This window comes from Halichoerus grypus, chromosome 6 (assembly GCF_964656455.1).
Source record: "Halichoerus grypus chromosome 6, mHalGry1.hap1.1, whole genome shotgun sequence".
NCBI lineage: Eukaryota > Metazoa > Chordata > Mammalia > Carnivora > Phocidae > Halichoerus > Halichoerus grypus.
Window position 1 is genome coordinate 161,333,012 of NC_135717.1, and position 13,103 is coordinate 161,346,114.

At 42.1% G+C, this 13,103-nt stretch overlaps 1 protein-coding gene across 4 annotated transcripts in view; it reads right to left on the reverse strand.

Annotated features, from left to right (window-relative positions):
* Nucleotides 1-13,103, reverse strand: part of GLT8D2 (glycosyltransferase 8 domain containing 2) — a 63,752-nt gene that overhangs the window by 16,715 nt on the left and 33,934 nt on the right. For 3 of the 4 annotated variants that reach the window (XM_078076495.1, XM_036103669.2, XM_036103677.2), the window contains 6 exons: nt 8,488-8,605; nt 7,164-7,248; nt 6,436-6,548; nt 4,175-4,341; nt 3,093-3,205; nt 113-729 (listed from right to left, as the gene is read on the reverse strand). In XM_078076495.1, coding sequence (XP_077932621.1) covers nt 557-729; nt 3,093-3,205; nt 4,175-4,341; nt 6,436-6,548; nt 7,164-7,248; nt 8,488-8,605 — 769 coding nt within the window. In that variant the 3' untranslated portion in view covers nt 113-556. Of the gene's footprint in view, nt 1-112; nt 730-3,092; nt 3,206-4,174; nt 4,342-6,435; nt 6,549-7,163; nt 7,249-8,487; nt 8,606-13,103 lie in introns of those variants that run through there. The other variant, XM_036103686.2, reaches the window with a different exon arrangement.

Genomic DNA, 13,103 nt, shown 5'->3' on the forward strand with positions numbered 1-13,103 from the left:
TTGCAAGTTTTTCTGCAGTAGGAGTGACTGGTATTCTTTCCCCCTTTACATGTGAGGTCGGTCTACCCTGTATTATGTTTAATGTGTAGAATAATACATATACTGAAAATCATTAGAAAATCTGCAAATAATTTTATTTTTTCAGACATTCATGTTTTAAACGTAATATATTGTTTTACGAAAGACAAGACTCGCAACCTGTTAAAAAATACCTAAAAAAAGATGTGTGTGAAAAAACACATCTAAAAATTTTTAAAAATTGTGAATATAAGTTGTCATTCAGAGTTAAGCAAATTGATTGCTGAAACCGAGACAGGTTTGTTTCCTTCCAACAATACAGCTCATGCACCTCATCGTGATTTCTGTAATCCCCCCCGTACTTAAGGAGTCCATGCCTGCATGACCCAGGGTACTGTTTGCACACAGTAGTCTTTGTGGTTTCCATTGTGGATCATATGTCTTGAAGGTACTATTCATAAAGAACAATGAAATAGTAGGGCTACAAATGCACAATTCCACATTTTTATGTAGGAAATACTTAAAATGTTAAGTTTTATCAGCTATTATGGTGATTGAGTTTAAATATTCCTGCAGGGTCAGGAACAAACCAGCTTTCCCATAAGTCATTGTGAACACTAGGGAAGTCCCAAGGTTTATGTCTTCCATTCCAGTGGAGTAGTTTTGCTTCCTGCAGAAAATGCTCCGAATACCTGGTATCTGGATTCCAGCCTTCATGGTGTTTCAAAGAAAGTAATAGGCTTGTTAGAAAGTACAATTTTTATATTGAAAATTGAGTACAAGTCCATTATTTTTTTTTAAGATTTTATTTATCAGGGGCAGCTGGGCGGCTCAGTCGTTAAGTGTCTGCCTTCAGCTCAGGTCATGGTCCCAGAGTCCTGGGATCGAGCCCTGCATTGGGCTCCCTGCTCAGCGGGAAGCCTGCTTCTCCCTCTCCCACTCCCCCTGCTTGTGTTCCCTCTCTTGCTGTCTCTCTGTCAAATAAATAAATAAAATCTTAAAAAAAAGATTTTATTTATCGGAGAGAGGGAGGGGGAGAGGGAGGGTCCTGGGATCATGACCTGAGCCGAAGGCAGACGCTTAATGACTGAGCCACTCAGGCGCCCCTTGTTTTAGATTATCTTTCTGTGAAAAAGAATTTGATATTTTTTTAAAACTGAAAATCCCTTAATTAAGAGAGGGTGGATAGCTGGAGTTGTGTGTTAGCCCAGCTTAACATGATGCAAGAAAAAAAAAGCCATCTTCTATTAGAAACATAGCTGTGAAGGCGGTCGCGGAAGAGGAGCTAGGTGTTTCAGGCTGTGGTAACATAATGGGAATAATTATCAACTTCCAAAGACTCTATACAAAGGAAATGTTCATTTGGGAAGAAGCACCTTATAGTCTCCACCTGGGGACATCATCTGTCTGCTCCATGATTGGAGGACTCCCTATGGGCTTGCAGTTTGCTTTTAGCTAAATATATATCATATATTTTTAAAATCTTAAGCCTACCTGCTTAGACCCAAACTTAATACCCATTAGCGTTACATTGCTTTCTGTGTCCAAAACGCCCTAAAACTGAATCATTTTTCAAATGATTTCTGTGTAGATTTACTTTGCAGACTTCCCTGATTCCAAAACCTTCACAGATGTAGTCTCTGTTCTACAAAGAAAAATGATTTCTTTCCCTTAGGAAGATTCTGCACCTTCCTACTTACCAGTTAGATATTTCATAAAATGGGATTGAGACTCTGTTCAAGATCATAAAATGCTCTAACCTTATCAGTCTAAGCTCTGCATAACTATTCCTACACAACCTTTTTTATAGACCTATAACTCTGATGGGATTTTCCGCACATTCATTTCATGGAAATAATGATATTTGACCTAACAATGAACCCAACATTATTATAAATCAAACCAGATGGAACACTAGTGTCCTTAACTTCCCTGTGTTGCCTGTGTGTGCATGCAGATGCTCAGGAAAATCAAGGAAGATTCTGGTAATGAGGCAGAAGCAAATCTGTACAGAATCATTAAGAGGAGACAGGACCCAGCTTCTATAGTTTTATGTGCCCCTTCTTTTAAAAGGGAGAGTAAGGGACATACCACCTTGCAGGTTGTTCTGAGAATTAGAACTAATATTCACCTTTGTCACCAAAACCTAGCTCAGTTCTTTACAGTGTAGAAGGTACTTAGTAAATATACATCCATAAGCCATTGTCTCCAATTCTAAAATAATGCCCAAATGTCTAAAAACAAAAGGATTTTTAATAACTTTTTTGGTAGCAAAACCTAGATCCTACTCAGAGTATTGCATAACATAAATGTATGCATCACATTACCTTTTTAAAATTCAAAAGCTTTCTCATTTCTAAACAGGTCTGGCCCAGTGCTTTTGGCTAAGGGATTGTGGCCATGTGTTTGAATGAATGTGTCTTCTGCGCCAGGCTCTGTGCTAAGCAATTTACATGTATTAGGTAATTTATTCCTTACAAAAACTTTATAAGGTTCTATTAGCTTCAGTTTACAAATGGAGAACTAAGGCACAGAAAGGTTGAATAATTTGCCCAACATAGGTAATAGCAGAGTTGGGATTCCAGTCCATATCGCAGAGCCTGCACTCCTGCCGTGAGGACTGAATAGAAGACTCACATGGTACACAGTCAGGAGTCAACTTTTTAAAAGAGAAGTTGCAAGCGATCTAGATGCATCATAAACCATTATGCTAATTCGTTTGGTTTCGCCCACTGCAAGCTACTGCAAAGGGCAATAAAGGCAAGTGAAAAAGTTCTGACAGTGAAAGTTCTATTGTAACAGTAGGTAATGTTTATTGAGCACATACTCAATGCTAAGCATGAGTCTAACTGCTTCCCATGAATTCCTAGAAACGCACCTCTCAGGCCATTTTTATCAGCTGCGTTTGTAGAATCTGAGCAACGAAGGTTAAATAATGGATGACCTCCAAGATCGCCTGGAGGATCTGAGCTGAGGCAGCTGGTGCTATAGCACACTGCCCCCCCCCCACCCCCCCCCCCGGTGCTCACAGACCTGTAAGATGCACATTTGTGTTGTCTCCCTAAAATACTCACCCAGGTGCCTTATGTGCCACAGGGGGTTGATTGCGGAGTATTTCCCATGAAACACAATCAGCATTGGGGAGGTGGCTACCCCTCCTCCCAGGGAGCTGCTGTAGAGATTTTCCCTAAGAAATGGAATAGAAGAGCAACATTTGGCCTCGAGCCGCAGAGACTCAGATAAAGTAGAATTTACTAATTTTGAAAGATGTAAGACAGTCTCCCACTATATAGTAAGACTAGTTTTTCATTTTCCCCCAACTTTTTATTTTGAAAATTGTCAGACTTACACAAGATTGTAAGAATACCATGAATTCCCATGTAATTTGTCTAGACTACAGCATAGCATTTTGCCATTTTAATTTTCAGCCTTTTTTTTTTTTAAGATTTTATTTATTTATTTGACAGAGAGACATAGCGAGAGAGGGGAACACAAACAAAGGGAGTGGGAGAGGGAGAAGCAGGCTTCCCACGGAGCAGGGAGCCCAATGTGGGGCTTAATTTTCAGCCTTTTTTATGGCAAATACAGAAGATCAAATTCTGATCCTACATTATGTAGAATAACTACTTACAAATTCAAGGTTATGATGGTATTTAAAATACCCAGATAAAAAAGATGGACAGGAAATACAACGACATGGTAATAGTGGTTGTGTTAGAGGGGTTTTTTTTCTCTATTTTAAAACTTCGATAATGAAAAATGATACATTTTTAAAAATTCAACCTTCAAAAACAAAGTTGAGTTTATAAAATCATTCTTAAAAACGAATCTATGTAAGAAGGAGATACCCAACTGAGATAAATGATTTTCAGTGGAGAAGGTTCACTAGGCTTCTAGGAGAAGACTTAAAATTACATTATTAATTCATTAGAAAAATGTTTGCATAATAAGATTCTGCAGGATCTCGCTTCTGCTGACATACCATCTGAGACTAGATTTTCATCTGTTGTCCCCATTCTTTCTCATCAGTGCCTCTGTAAGAAAATCTGATCTAAGATGTCTGTGAAATATTTCTAACCTGAGTTATGCATAGAAAATTAATTGAATAATTCTGTCGCCTGGAAGCATGGAAAATGGTAGAGAGGTTTACACATACTCCACATTTTTTTGCATCCACTTCTCCAGTTGTTTGGTGATGCGCTGGTGCTTCCATTCCGTCATGTTGACCACAATCACACCCGGGTTGAAAGAGCAAGTGCTGGGGCTTATGCCAAGGTCTTTTATAGTCTTCTTCCGGTAGTCCAGATAGCCCATGTATGTATTCTAGAAAGGAACGGGATACGCTTTTGAACAGATCTTTTGTTTCTGAAAAATAGTCATTTTCCTGAAACCACCATGCAGTATTTCTGTGTTTCCTGCTGTGTCCCCAGCCACTTCCTAGCGTCCCCGGCTGGTTTTCTCCCTTCCCCAGCCTCTCTTCCAGCACCTGTTCCTGTCTCTAGCACTAACTCCCTTGACAGCTTTATCCAGTCTCATAGCTCGAAATGCTATCCGCGTAGCCGGCCCCGACGTCTCTGGATTCCCAACTCCTGCCACATCTGCCAACTCTGTCTCCTGGAGGCTTAACAAGGCAGCTCCCCTTACATCCAAACACGGATCCCAGTCCTGTCCCAAACCTGCTTCCCGACAATCTGCTCCACCTCAGTTACTGGCAATTCTATTCTTCCAGATACTTAGGCAAAAAACCCAGAGTCGTTAGGTCCTCCGTGGTTCCTTCTCATTCACTTTTCATCCAAATCCGTCAGCAAATCCTGTTGGACTGCAAATCGCAGTCACTCGTCTTCCAAACTACACTGTCTACACGGCTACCTTCCCGGTCCAGGCTGTCATTACCACTCACAGGATTTCTGCAAACTCCTCCTAAACTGTTCCTGCTTCCACCCTTTTAAACTCCACTCTGTCTCTGTCACTCATCTGCTCAAAGCCTCTCCAGTGGCTTCCCATCTCACAGTAAAAGCCCGGGTTCCTACAATGGGCTGCCATACCCTGTGCCCTCTGCCCCGACTGCCATTACCTTTCTAACGTCTGTTCTCGCCCCGCTTTCCTCCGCCACACTGATCTCCTTGTTCCTTCCATACAAGAAAGACACACTCCAGCCTCAGGGCCTTTGAACTTGCCATTACCTCTCCTTGGACTGTTTTTCCCCTAGATATCTGCTGAGGTGGTTCCCTCAGTTCTTTCAGGTGCAGGCTCAGCGACACCACCTCAGGGGAGCCTTCCCTGATCACCCGATTTAACGAACAGCCCGCCCTGCACCCTGATCCTCTGTTAAATACTTTGTTTACTGACTGTCTCTTCCCACCAAAATGTAAGCTCCACAAAGGCAGGAATTTGAGTTTTGTTTACTGTCTCACTGGTACCTAAAACAGTGTCAGGCACACAGGGAGTTGCTGAATGGGAGTGACATGAGGCAGGACATACTGATTCACCTGCACGGGCTGTCCTAACACACCTCGGTGTGATGCTCAAAGGTAACAGGGAAATAATGGAAACACTTGAGCAAATTCTGGGCACCAGGCAGTTCTGGGAACTTTGCACACATTACCCCATCAATTGCACGCAGTCCCTTTCCATGGATTAACTAATTTAATTCTCACAATAACTCTACAAGGGAAGTACTCTTCCTCTGTAGAACAACTGAGGGAGAAGATGATTGGTAAGTAACTGGCCCAGGGTTACAAACATACTAAGTGACAGAGCCGAGCTTTTGACAGAGTCAGGGGTGGCCTGAAAGCCGACGCCTCAAAGTGTGTCACATCTCTATTGTCACACATATAAAATTATTTCCTGGAACTTTTTTTTGGAGAACAGCATTTGATTCTTAACACCACCTTGTATTTTAAAGCCATCCCTTTGGCTTCAGTATTCCATATAGGTTCAACTTTCCTCATTTGCTCCAGGGTAAGGAGCTCTTTACCCTTGAGGAAAATCAGTATTTTCCTCTATTGAAAGGGGATGGGGGAAAGCGATGATCACAACTCTGAAAACAGAACCCAAAGTTCAGGGAGTCTCTTACAGTAAACCCCCATCTCAGACAGAGAGTGTGGTTCCAGCCACCTACAGAACAAGGGTCCCTTCTGGAGCATTACTGCAGGCTGGAACTTGGGCATCATGTTATCTCATCGCGGCTCACAAAAACAGAACAAAACAGGTACTAATGTTGCCGTGTTTCAGACAAGGAGAGCGGGACTTGCAGGGTTATCTTGCCCCAGCCTTGGTACGCACGGAGCTGGGGTGGAGCGGGCAGCGAGGCCCCTCCCGGGCAGGGTTCTCCCAGGTTAGATTATCGCGAGCTGTGGGGAAGGGAAGGGAGGAGAGCAGCAGGGCGAAGGCAGGACCTCCGAGCAGCGAGCCCACCTGCAGCCCCACAAATCTGTTCATGTCCTGAGCCGAGGGCAAATCGCAGTCACCCGAGAAAGCTGCCGCATGGCCCAGGGCCAAGGTGGTGTCATAGAGTTCTTGGATATCACCTGAATTTAGAAACACCAGGAGTTAAAATATTATAGCATTTGTTTTAGAGCCAGGTAGAGCCTTAGAATGTCAAACAGTCCCCGACTTTGCTATGGAGGAAAAGTATGTGATCTCAATTTCAAGTGGCCTGGTGACTGACTTAATAACCTAGCTTGTCTCCGTTCAGAAAGCCACTTGATGGTAAGCTCGGATCGGCACTGGGCCGATTTCTTTACTTCTGTTGCCATGTAGCTTCCACACCTGTGCTCATCTTATTTGAACGTGGGAGACAGAAAGCAACACTGAAACACCCAAACTTAGCTCACTTCTCAGAATGTCATCAGGGAGACTTTATTGCCCTACATTCTAGGGATGCAGAGAAAGGGAAGGCTACTAGGTTATTTATTGCTGACTTTGACAGCGTGGCTCTCAGAAGGTCAGCTGGACTGTCCAGGGAAGTGAGAATCCACCCCTGTTTTCAAACTATTCCCACACTTACAACACTACTATTCTCCCGACTTGAATACACAAGTCAAAATCACTGGGCGCTTAGCTATTTGGAAAATGAAGAAGGGAAGTCGTTCTACTTATCAGCTGCTCCTTTTCCGAGTGTTCTTGGCAGTCAGCGAGTATACCTTGCACAATGACGTCATCGTCCAAATAGATGACTTTCTCATGTCGATGGATAAGCAGAGGGAGATAAAATCGAACAAAGTTCAGCTGTTAAAACAACAAAAGAAGTGATGGTGGGGAAGAGGCTTGTGGCTCCGCGTCTTCCAGCGCCGGAGGGGTGGCTCTGACCTTGGCCTCAGCTCAGCTCCGGGTGCCGAGCAAGATACGACAGGTCGCGGAGATGCCTCACGGCCGCGTCCCGGTGCCCAGGGACGCGGGCCCGGGGCCGCAACCAGCGCTGGCAGATCAGCGCCCTCCTGGTCCGAACCCCCAGCTGCCCACTCGGAGACGGGACGCCTTCCCCTCTGTGAGCCGCTACAGCGGGGGTCACAGGCTCCCTTCCTGGGCAGTCTCTCAGGCCACTAACTGCCTGCTCTCCTCTACACTGGTGATTTGACTGCTGTCAACTCAATCAGCCCCACGCGCGCGCCCACGCACGCACACGCACGCACGCCCACGCACACGCACACGCTCACGCACACGCACACGGGCACAGAGGCGTCCCAGCCGCAAGTTCAACCTCTTAGCTCCTTGGACCAGAGAAAAGTCAGACAAGCAGGAGCCGAGGGTGGGAGTCAAACAGTTTGATTAGCCGCACCACTTAATCCAAAATCCCATCTCAGCTCACGCTCTGATAATAAATATAAGGAATTGGGAAAAGATCATGTCATCGAAGGGCTCAGAATTCAGTACATTTTCGAGGATGGATTTCAGTAACAGCTATATGTAGAGGGTGGCTACATTTTCTGTGAACCCGCCATCAACCCTACTCTTTATGCAAGAAAGAGTCCCTTTTGTAAGAACGCTTGCAGTAAAATACCTTAAGATTCCCAATGCTAGGGAAAACAGTGGATGTCTCCTGCAAATACCTTAGTTGATCCTCTGAGGTATATAATCAACCATGCTACTGTTTTTCCTTAGCTACTGGGATACTCAGCTAAATTTAATGTCCAATTGCAGTACACACAACAGCCTGTGGCTTGGGAATATTTTTTCCAGGCCTCACTATTTGGCCCCTACCCCCACCCGCTACAGGCATATTCACACACAGAAATGCATCCCACATTTTCTTATGCTTCATTTCTTCTTTAATAGCTTCATTATATTTATGTAAACCATTTTAAATCCTTCTGGAGCAGGTGGCTTATAAATTATAAATAAGCAGAGCTTGGTGGAGAGCTAACACTGCTTCAGAAATATTCCATCCGCATCCCAGTGGCCAGTGCTCCACACTGAGCAAGGGCCTCACCAAAGACTGTCCCCAGCACGTGGGTGTTTCCTACTCACAGGTTGGAGCAGTTCAGGCCTCGATGAATCTGGTCTGATCTTCCCTTTGAGGACTATAGGGTTGAATTCCACGACTTTAAAGTTTATTTCCCTTAGTTTAGAATGTTCGATCCATTTTCTAAAGAGATGACAAAAAAACACACACACACACAAAAAGAAAGCTCTAGTATACACCTCCAACCTTTCTTCACTTTGCCTATGGCTTCAGAGTCAATCTGTTGCCTCCTTAGAAAGTTAAAAATAAAATGTGTAAACCTTAGAGTTTAGTCTATAAATCCTTCTGATTTTTTTTTCTCTATCTGGTCTGGCCTCAAATCTTTCCTCTTTTTTTCTTTTAATTTGCATAACTCTGCAAAGGAAATGAAGCAAAATAGTAATAACCAAATATCTCCCCAGATCCTCATAATCTCCACAGGAAACTGGAAGAACAAAAATGTTCCTGCCATGGGCTAACAGATTTATCAAGTTATGAAGCAGGACATTCTGAATCTTCTACTCGAGGGAAGAATTCTTACTCTGCTGTTTGGACGCCAAGGATGATTTGAAGTTATCCTCGTCTCTCAGTCTCTGTCTCTCACTGTTCCCCACCTGTCCTCGCTTCCCACCTTCTTCTCCTCCTTGTCCCCACCCTCTGCCCTCATGTTCTCTCAGTCTTACACAATGTATGACTATCTTTTATCCAATCCATAATACAATTCTTGGTAGAAATGATCTCAAAATATGATTGTCAGTGACTAAAGCGTTTGTTGTTGCTCAAAAATCAACAAAAGAGTTGATCTTCTGAATAACATTGAGATCTGCAAAATTTGAACCATAAAAGCCTGTCATTTACACAACGTTATATGTTAATTATAGCTCAATAAATCCGGAGGGGGGTAGAAGTCATGTCAACAATGGCAAGAGACTCATGCATGCACATCTAAGTGGCCAAGAAATGTGGGGAAAACAGTGCTCAAACTCATTAGAAATAAAAGGATCTCAAGTTAAACCACAGTGAGATAGCCTTGGACACCCGTCTGAATGGCAAAGTTAAAAAGACTGACCATCCCACGTCGGGGTGGTGGTTGTTACATGGGTATGTTTACTTTGTGATGACTCACTAAGCTGTACACAGGATTTAGGCAATATTCCGTTTTTGTATTATACTTCAATGAAAAGAGGGTTTTTTGTTTTTAATTATTTAAAACAGGGGGGTAGTGGACTACACAACCAAGAGCTGGGAGACAGTTCCTGCTCAGCCCTGGAGCTCATGCCTTTTGTTCAAATACAAACCCTTGCTCAGAACATACTACACACGCTACCCTTTGGGGTTTGGTTATCTGGTTTTCATACCCACGGATAATTACAGGGCTGTTAACAGTAGGCTAAGGGAACAATCTCCAATAATAAATGATAAGAAGAGTGAGAAATGAGAGAGAAAATCTAGAACATAAACATAAGCCCTCAAAACCCACAGGAGCCAAGGACCATTTAGATTAAGAGCAAGTGTCTTCCATATCTCAGTACCTCCTAATAATGCTAGGACTTAAAAATCTAATTGTCAAAGTCATACATAAATACATTCTCTGAGAGCCTGGCTAGCTCAGTTGGAAGAGCATACAACTCTTCATCTTGGGGTCATGAGTTCAAGCCCCACATTGGGGGTAGAGATTACTAAGATAAATAAATAAACTGAAGAAAAATAAATTCTTCCTTTTTTTTTTAAATTTTATTTATTTATTTGAGGGAGAGAACAAGTGAGAGAGAGCACAAACGGGGGGAGGGGCAGAGGAAGAGGGAGAAGCAGGCTTCCTGCTGAGCAAGGAACCCAACACGGGGTGATCCCAGGACCCTGGGATCATGACCTGAGCTGAAGGCAGACACTTAACTGACTGAGCCACCCGGGCACCCCATTCTCCTTCCGAATAATGGAAATAACACTTGAAATACCTTGAACTTCCCTTCATCACTGCTCTCCCCAGTCCCTCCATCCTCCCCAGAGGTGGCCACTGTTAACAGATGGAGATCTTTTAGGTCTTCTTCTTTACAGAAACACATATACGTACATGTACACATTTATAGTTTGGGTTGTTTTTAAGATTTTTTAAAAAGATTTTATTTATTTATTTGACAGAGCACAAGCAGGGACATGGCAGGCAGACAGAGAGGGAAAGCAGGCTCCCCACTGAACAGACAGTCCCACATGAGGCTCGATCCCAGGACCCTGGGATCATGACCTGAGCCAAAGGCAGACGCTTAACCAACTGAGCCACCCAGGCACCCCTTTTTTTTCTTAAGATTTTATTTTTAAGTAATCTCTACACCCAATGTGGGGCTCAAGCTCACAACCCTGAGATCAAGAGTCGCATGCTCTACCAACCGAGCCAGACAGGTGCCCCTGTTTTTTTTATTATTATTTTTTTTAAAGCTATAAACTGAATGTTTTTGTCCCCCATCCCCAAATTCATATGTTGAAATCTAATCCCCAGTGTGATGGCATTTGGAGGTGTGGCCTTCAGAAGGTGATCAGGTCCTGAGGGTGGAGCCCTCATGAACGGGATTAGTGCCCTTATGAAAGAGACCCCAGTGAAATCTCATACCCCTTCCACCATGGGAGGACACAACAAAAATGCAGCCCTCTATGAACCAGCAAGCAGGCCCTTACCAGACATGGAATTGGCTGGGGCCTAGATCTTGAGCTTCACAGCCTCCAGAACTGAGAGAAATACATTTCTATTTTTATAAGCCACCCAGTCTGGGGCTTTCTGTTATAGCAGCCTGAATGGATAAGACATTCGTAAAATGGATTATACCATATAAGATGTATGGCAATGTGCATCTTCCACTTAACAATATGCCTCGAAGATCTTCTTTGTCAGTATACCCACATGGCCTTCTTTCTCTTTTAATAGCTGGATCATATTCCATAGTTCATTTCAATATTCTTCTATTGATGGACATTTAAGCAGTTAGCAATTTTTTTGCTATTTCATATAATGCTGAAATTAACACTGTTGTACCTATATTTTGGTAGTATGTATTAGAATTGCTGTAACAGATTCCTAGTAGTGGAAATGGTATGGTGAGTCAAATTATATATGCATACAACATTTTTTTAAAATTTAAATTCCAGTTAGTTAACATACAGTGTAATATTATTTTCAGGTGTACAATATAGCGATTCAACACTTTCATACAACATCCGGTGTTCATCATGACAGGTGCACTCCTTAATCCCCATCTCCTGTTTCACCCATCCCCTCACCCACCTCCCCTCTGGGAACCAGCAGTTTGTTCTCTATAGTTAAGAGTCTGTTTCTTGGTTTGTCTCTCTCTCTTTTTTCCTTTGCTCATTTTTTTTGTTTCTTACATTCCACATATGAGTGAGATCATATGGTATTTGTCTTTCTCTGACTGACTTATTTCACTTAGCATAATACAATCGAGCTCCATCCACATCATTGCAAATGGCAAGATGCCATTCTTTTTTATGGCTGAATAATACTCCATTGTATATACATACCACATCTTCTTTATCCATTCATCTATCCAAGGACACTTGGGCTGCTTCCTTGATTTGGCTATTGTAAATAAGGCTACTATAAATGTAGGAGTGCATGTATCACATTGAGTTAGTGTTTTTGTATTTTGGGGGTAAATACCCACTAGTGCAATTCCTGGATTGTAGGGTAATTTTATTTCTAACTTTTTGAGGAACCTCCATACTGTCTCCCACAGTGCTGCAGCAGTTCTATGCATATCAAATTTTATTAGACATTGCCATATTGCTCTTTCAAAATGCTTTACCAATTTACAAAGTGTACATTGTTTAAATAAAGAATGAGCATGTCCATTTTCTTGCACTGGATATTGTTGTCCTATTTAATTTTTTACCATCTCGATGAGTGCAAAATTATATGTCATTGTCATTTTAATTTGCATTTCCCTGTGAGTAACACAGAATACCTTTTCATGTTTGTTAACCATTTGTATTTTTTCTTCTATGAATTATTTGTTTGTATTCTATTTGTTTGTATTTCTATTTTTCTACTAGATGTTTATATGTTTAAAAATTTTTTGTGAGAATTCTTTTTATACTTTGGATAGTAATCCTTCATCTATAATACATGTTGAAAATATTTTGCTTCGTTTATTGTATGATTAATTTCACTTACAGTATTTTTCATCATTTAAAAGTGTTTAGGGGCACCTGGGTGGCTCAGTCAGTTAAGCATCTGCCTTCAGCTCAGGTCATGATCCCAGATCGAGGCCCTCTTCTGGCTCCCTGCTCAGCAGGGAGTTCGTTTCTCCTTCTCCCTCTGCCCCTCCCCCAGTTCATGTGCTCTCTCTCTCTCTCTCAATAAATAAATTAATGCAATCTTTAAAATAAATAAATAAAGTCCTTGTCTGTTAATTCCAACACCTGGGTTCTTTTAAAAAATTAAATAAATAAATAAGTTTTTAAATGTTATGCAGTAAAATCTGTTCATTTTTTTCCTTATGGTTTTGGGGCTCACAGAGTCATTTTCCGTGACAAAATTATATAATTATCCCACATTTTTATAATACTTTAAAATTTGATTTTCTGTTTATTTCTTCTAAATCCATTTCCAACTTATTTTTTTAGTGTGTTGTGT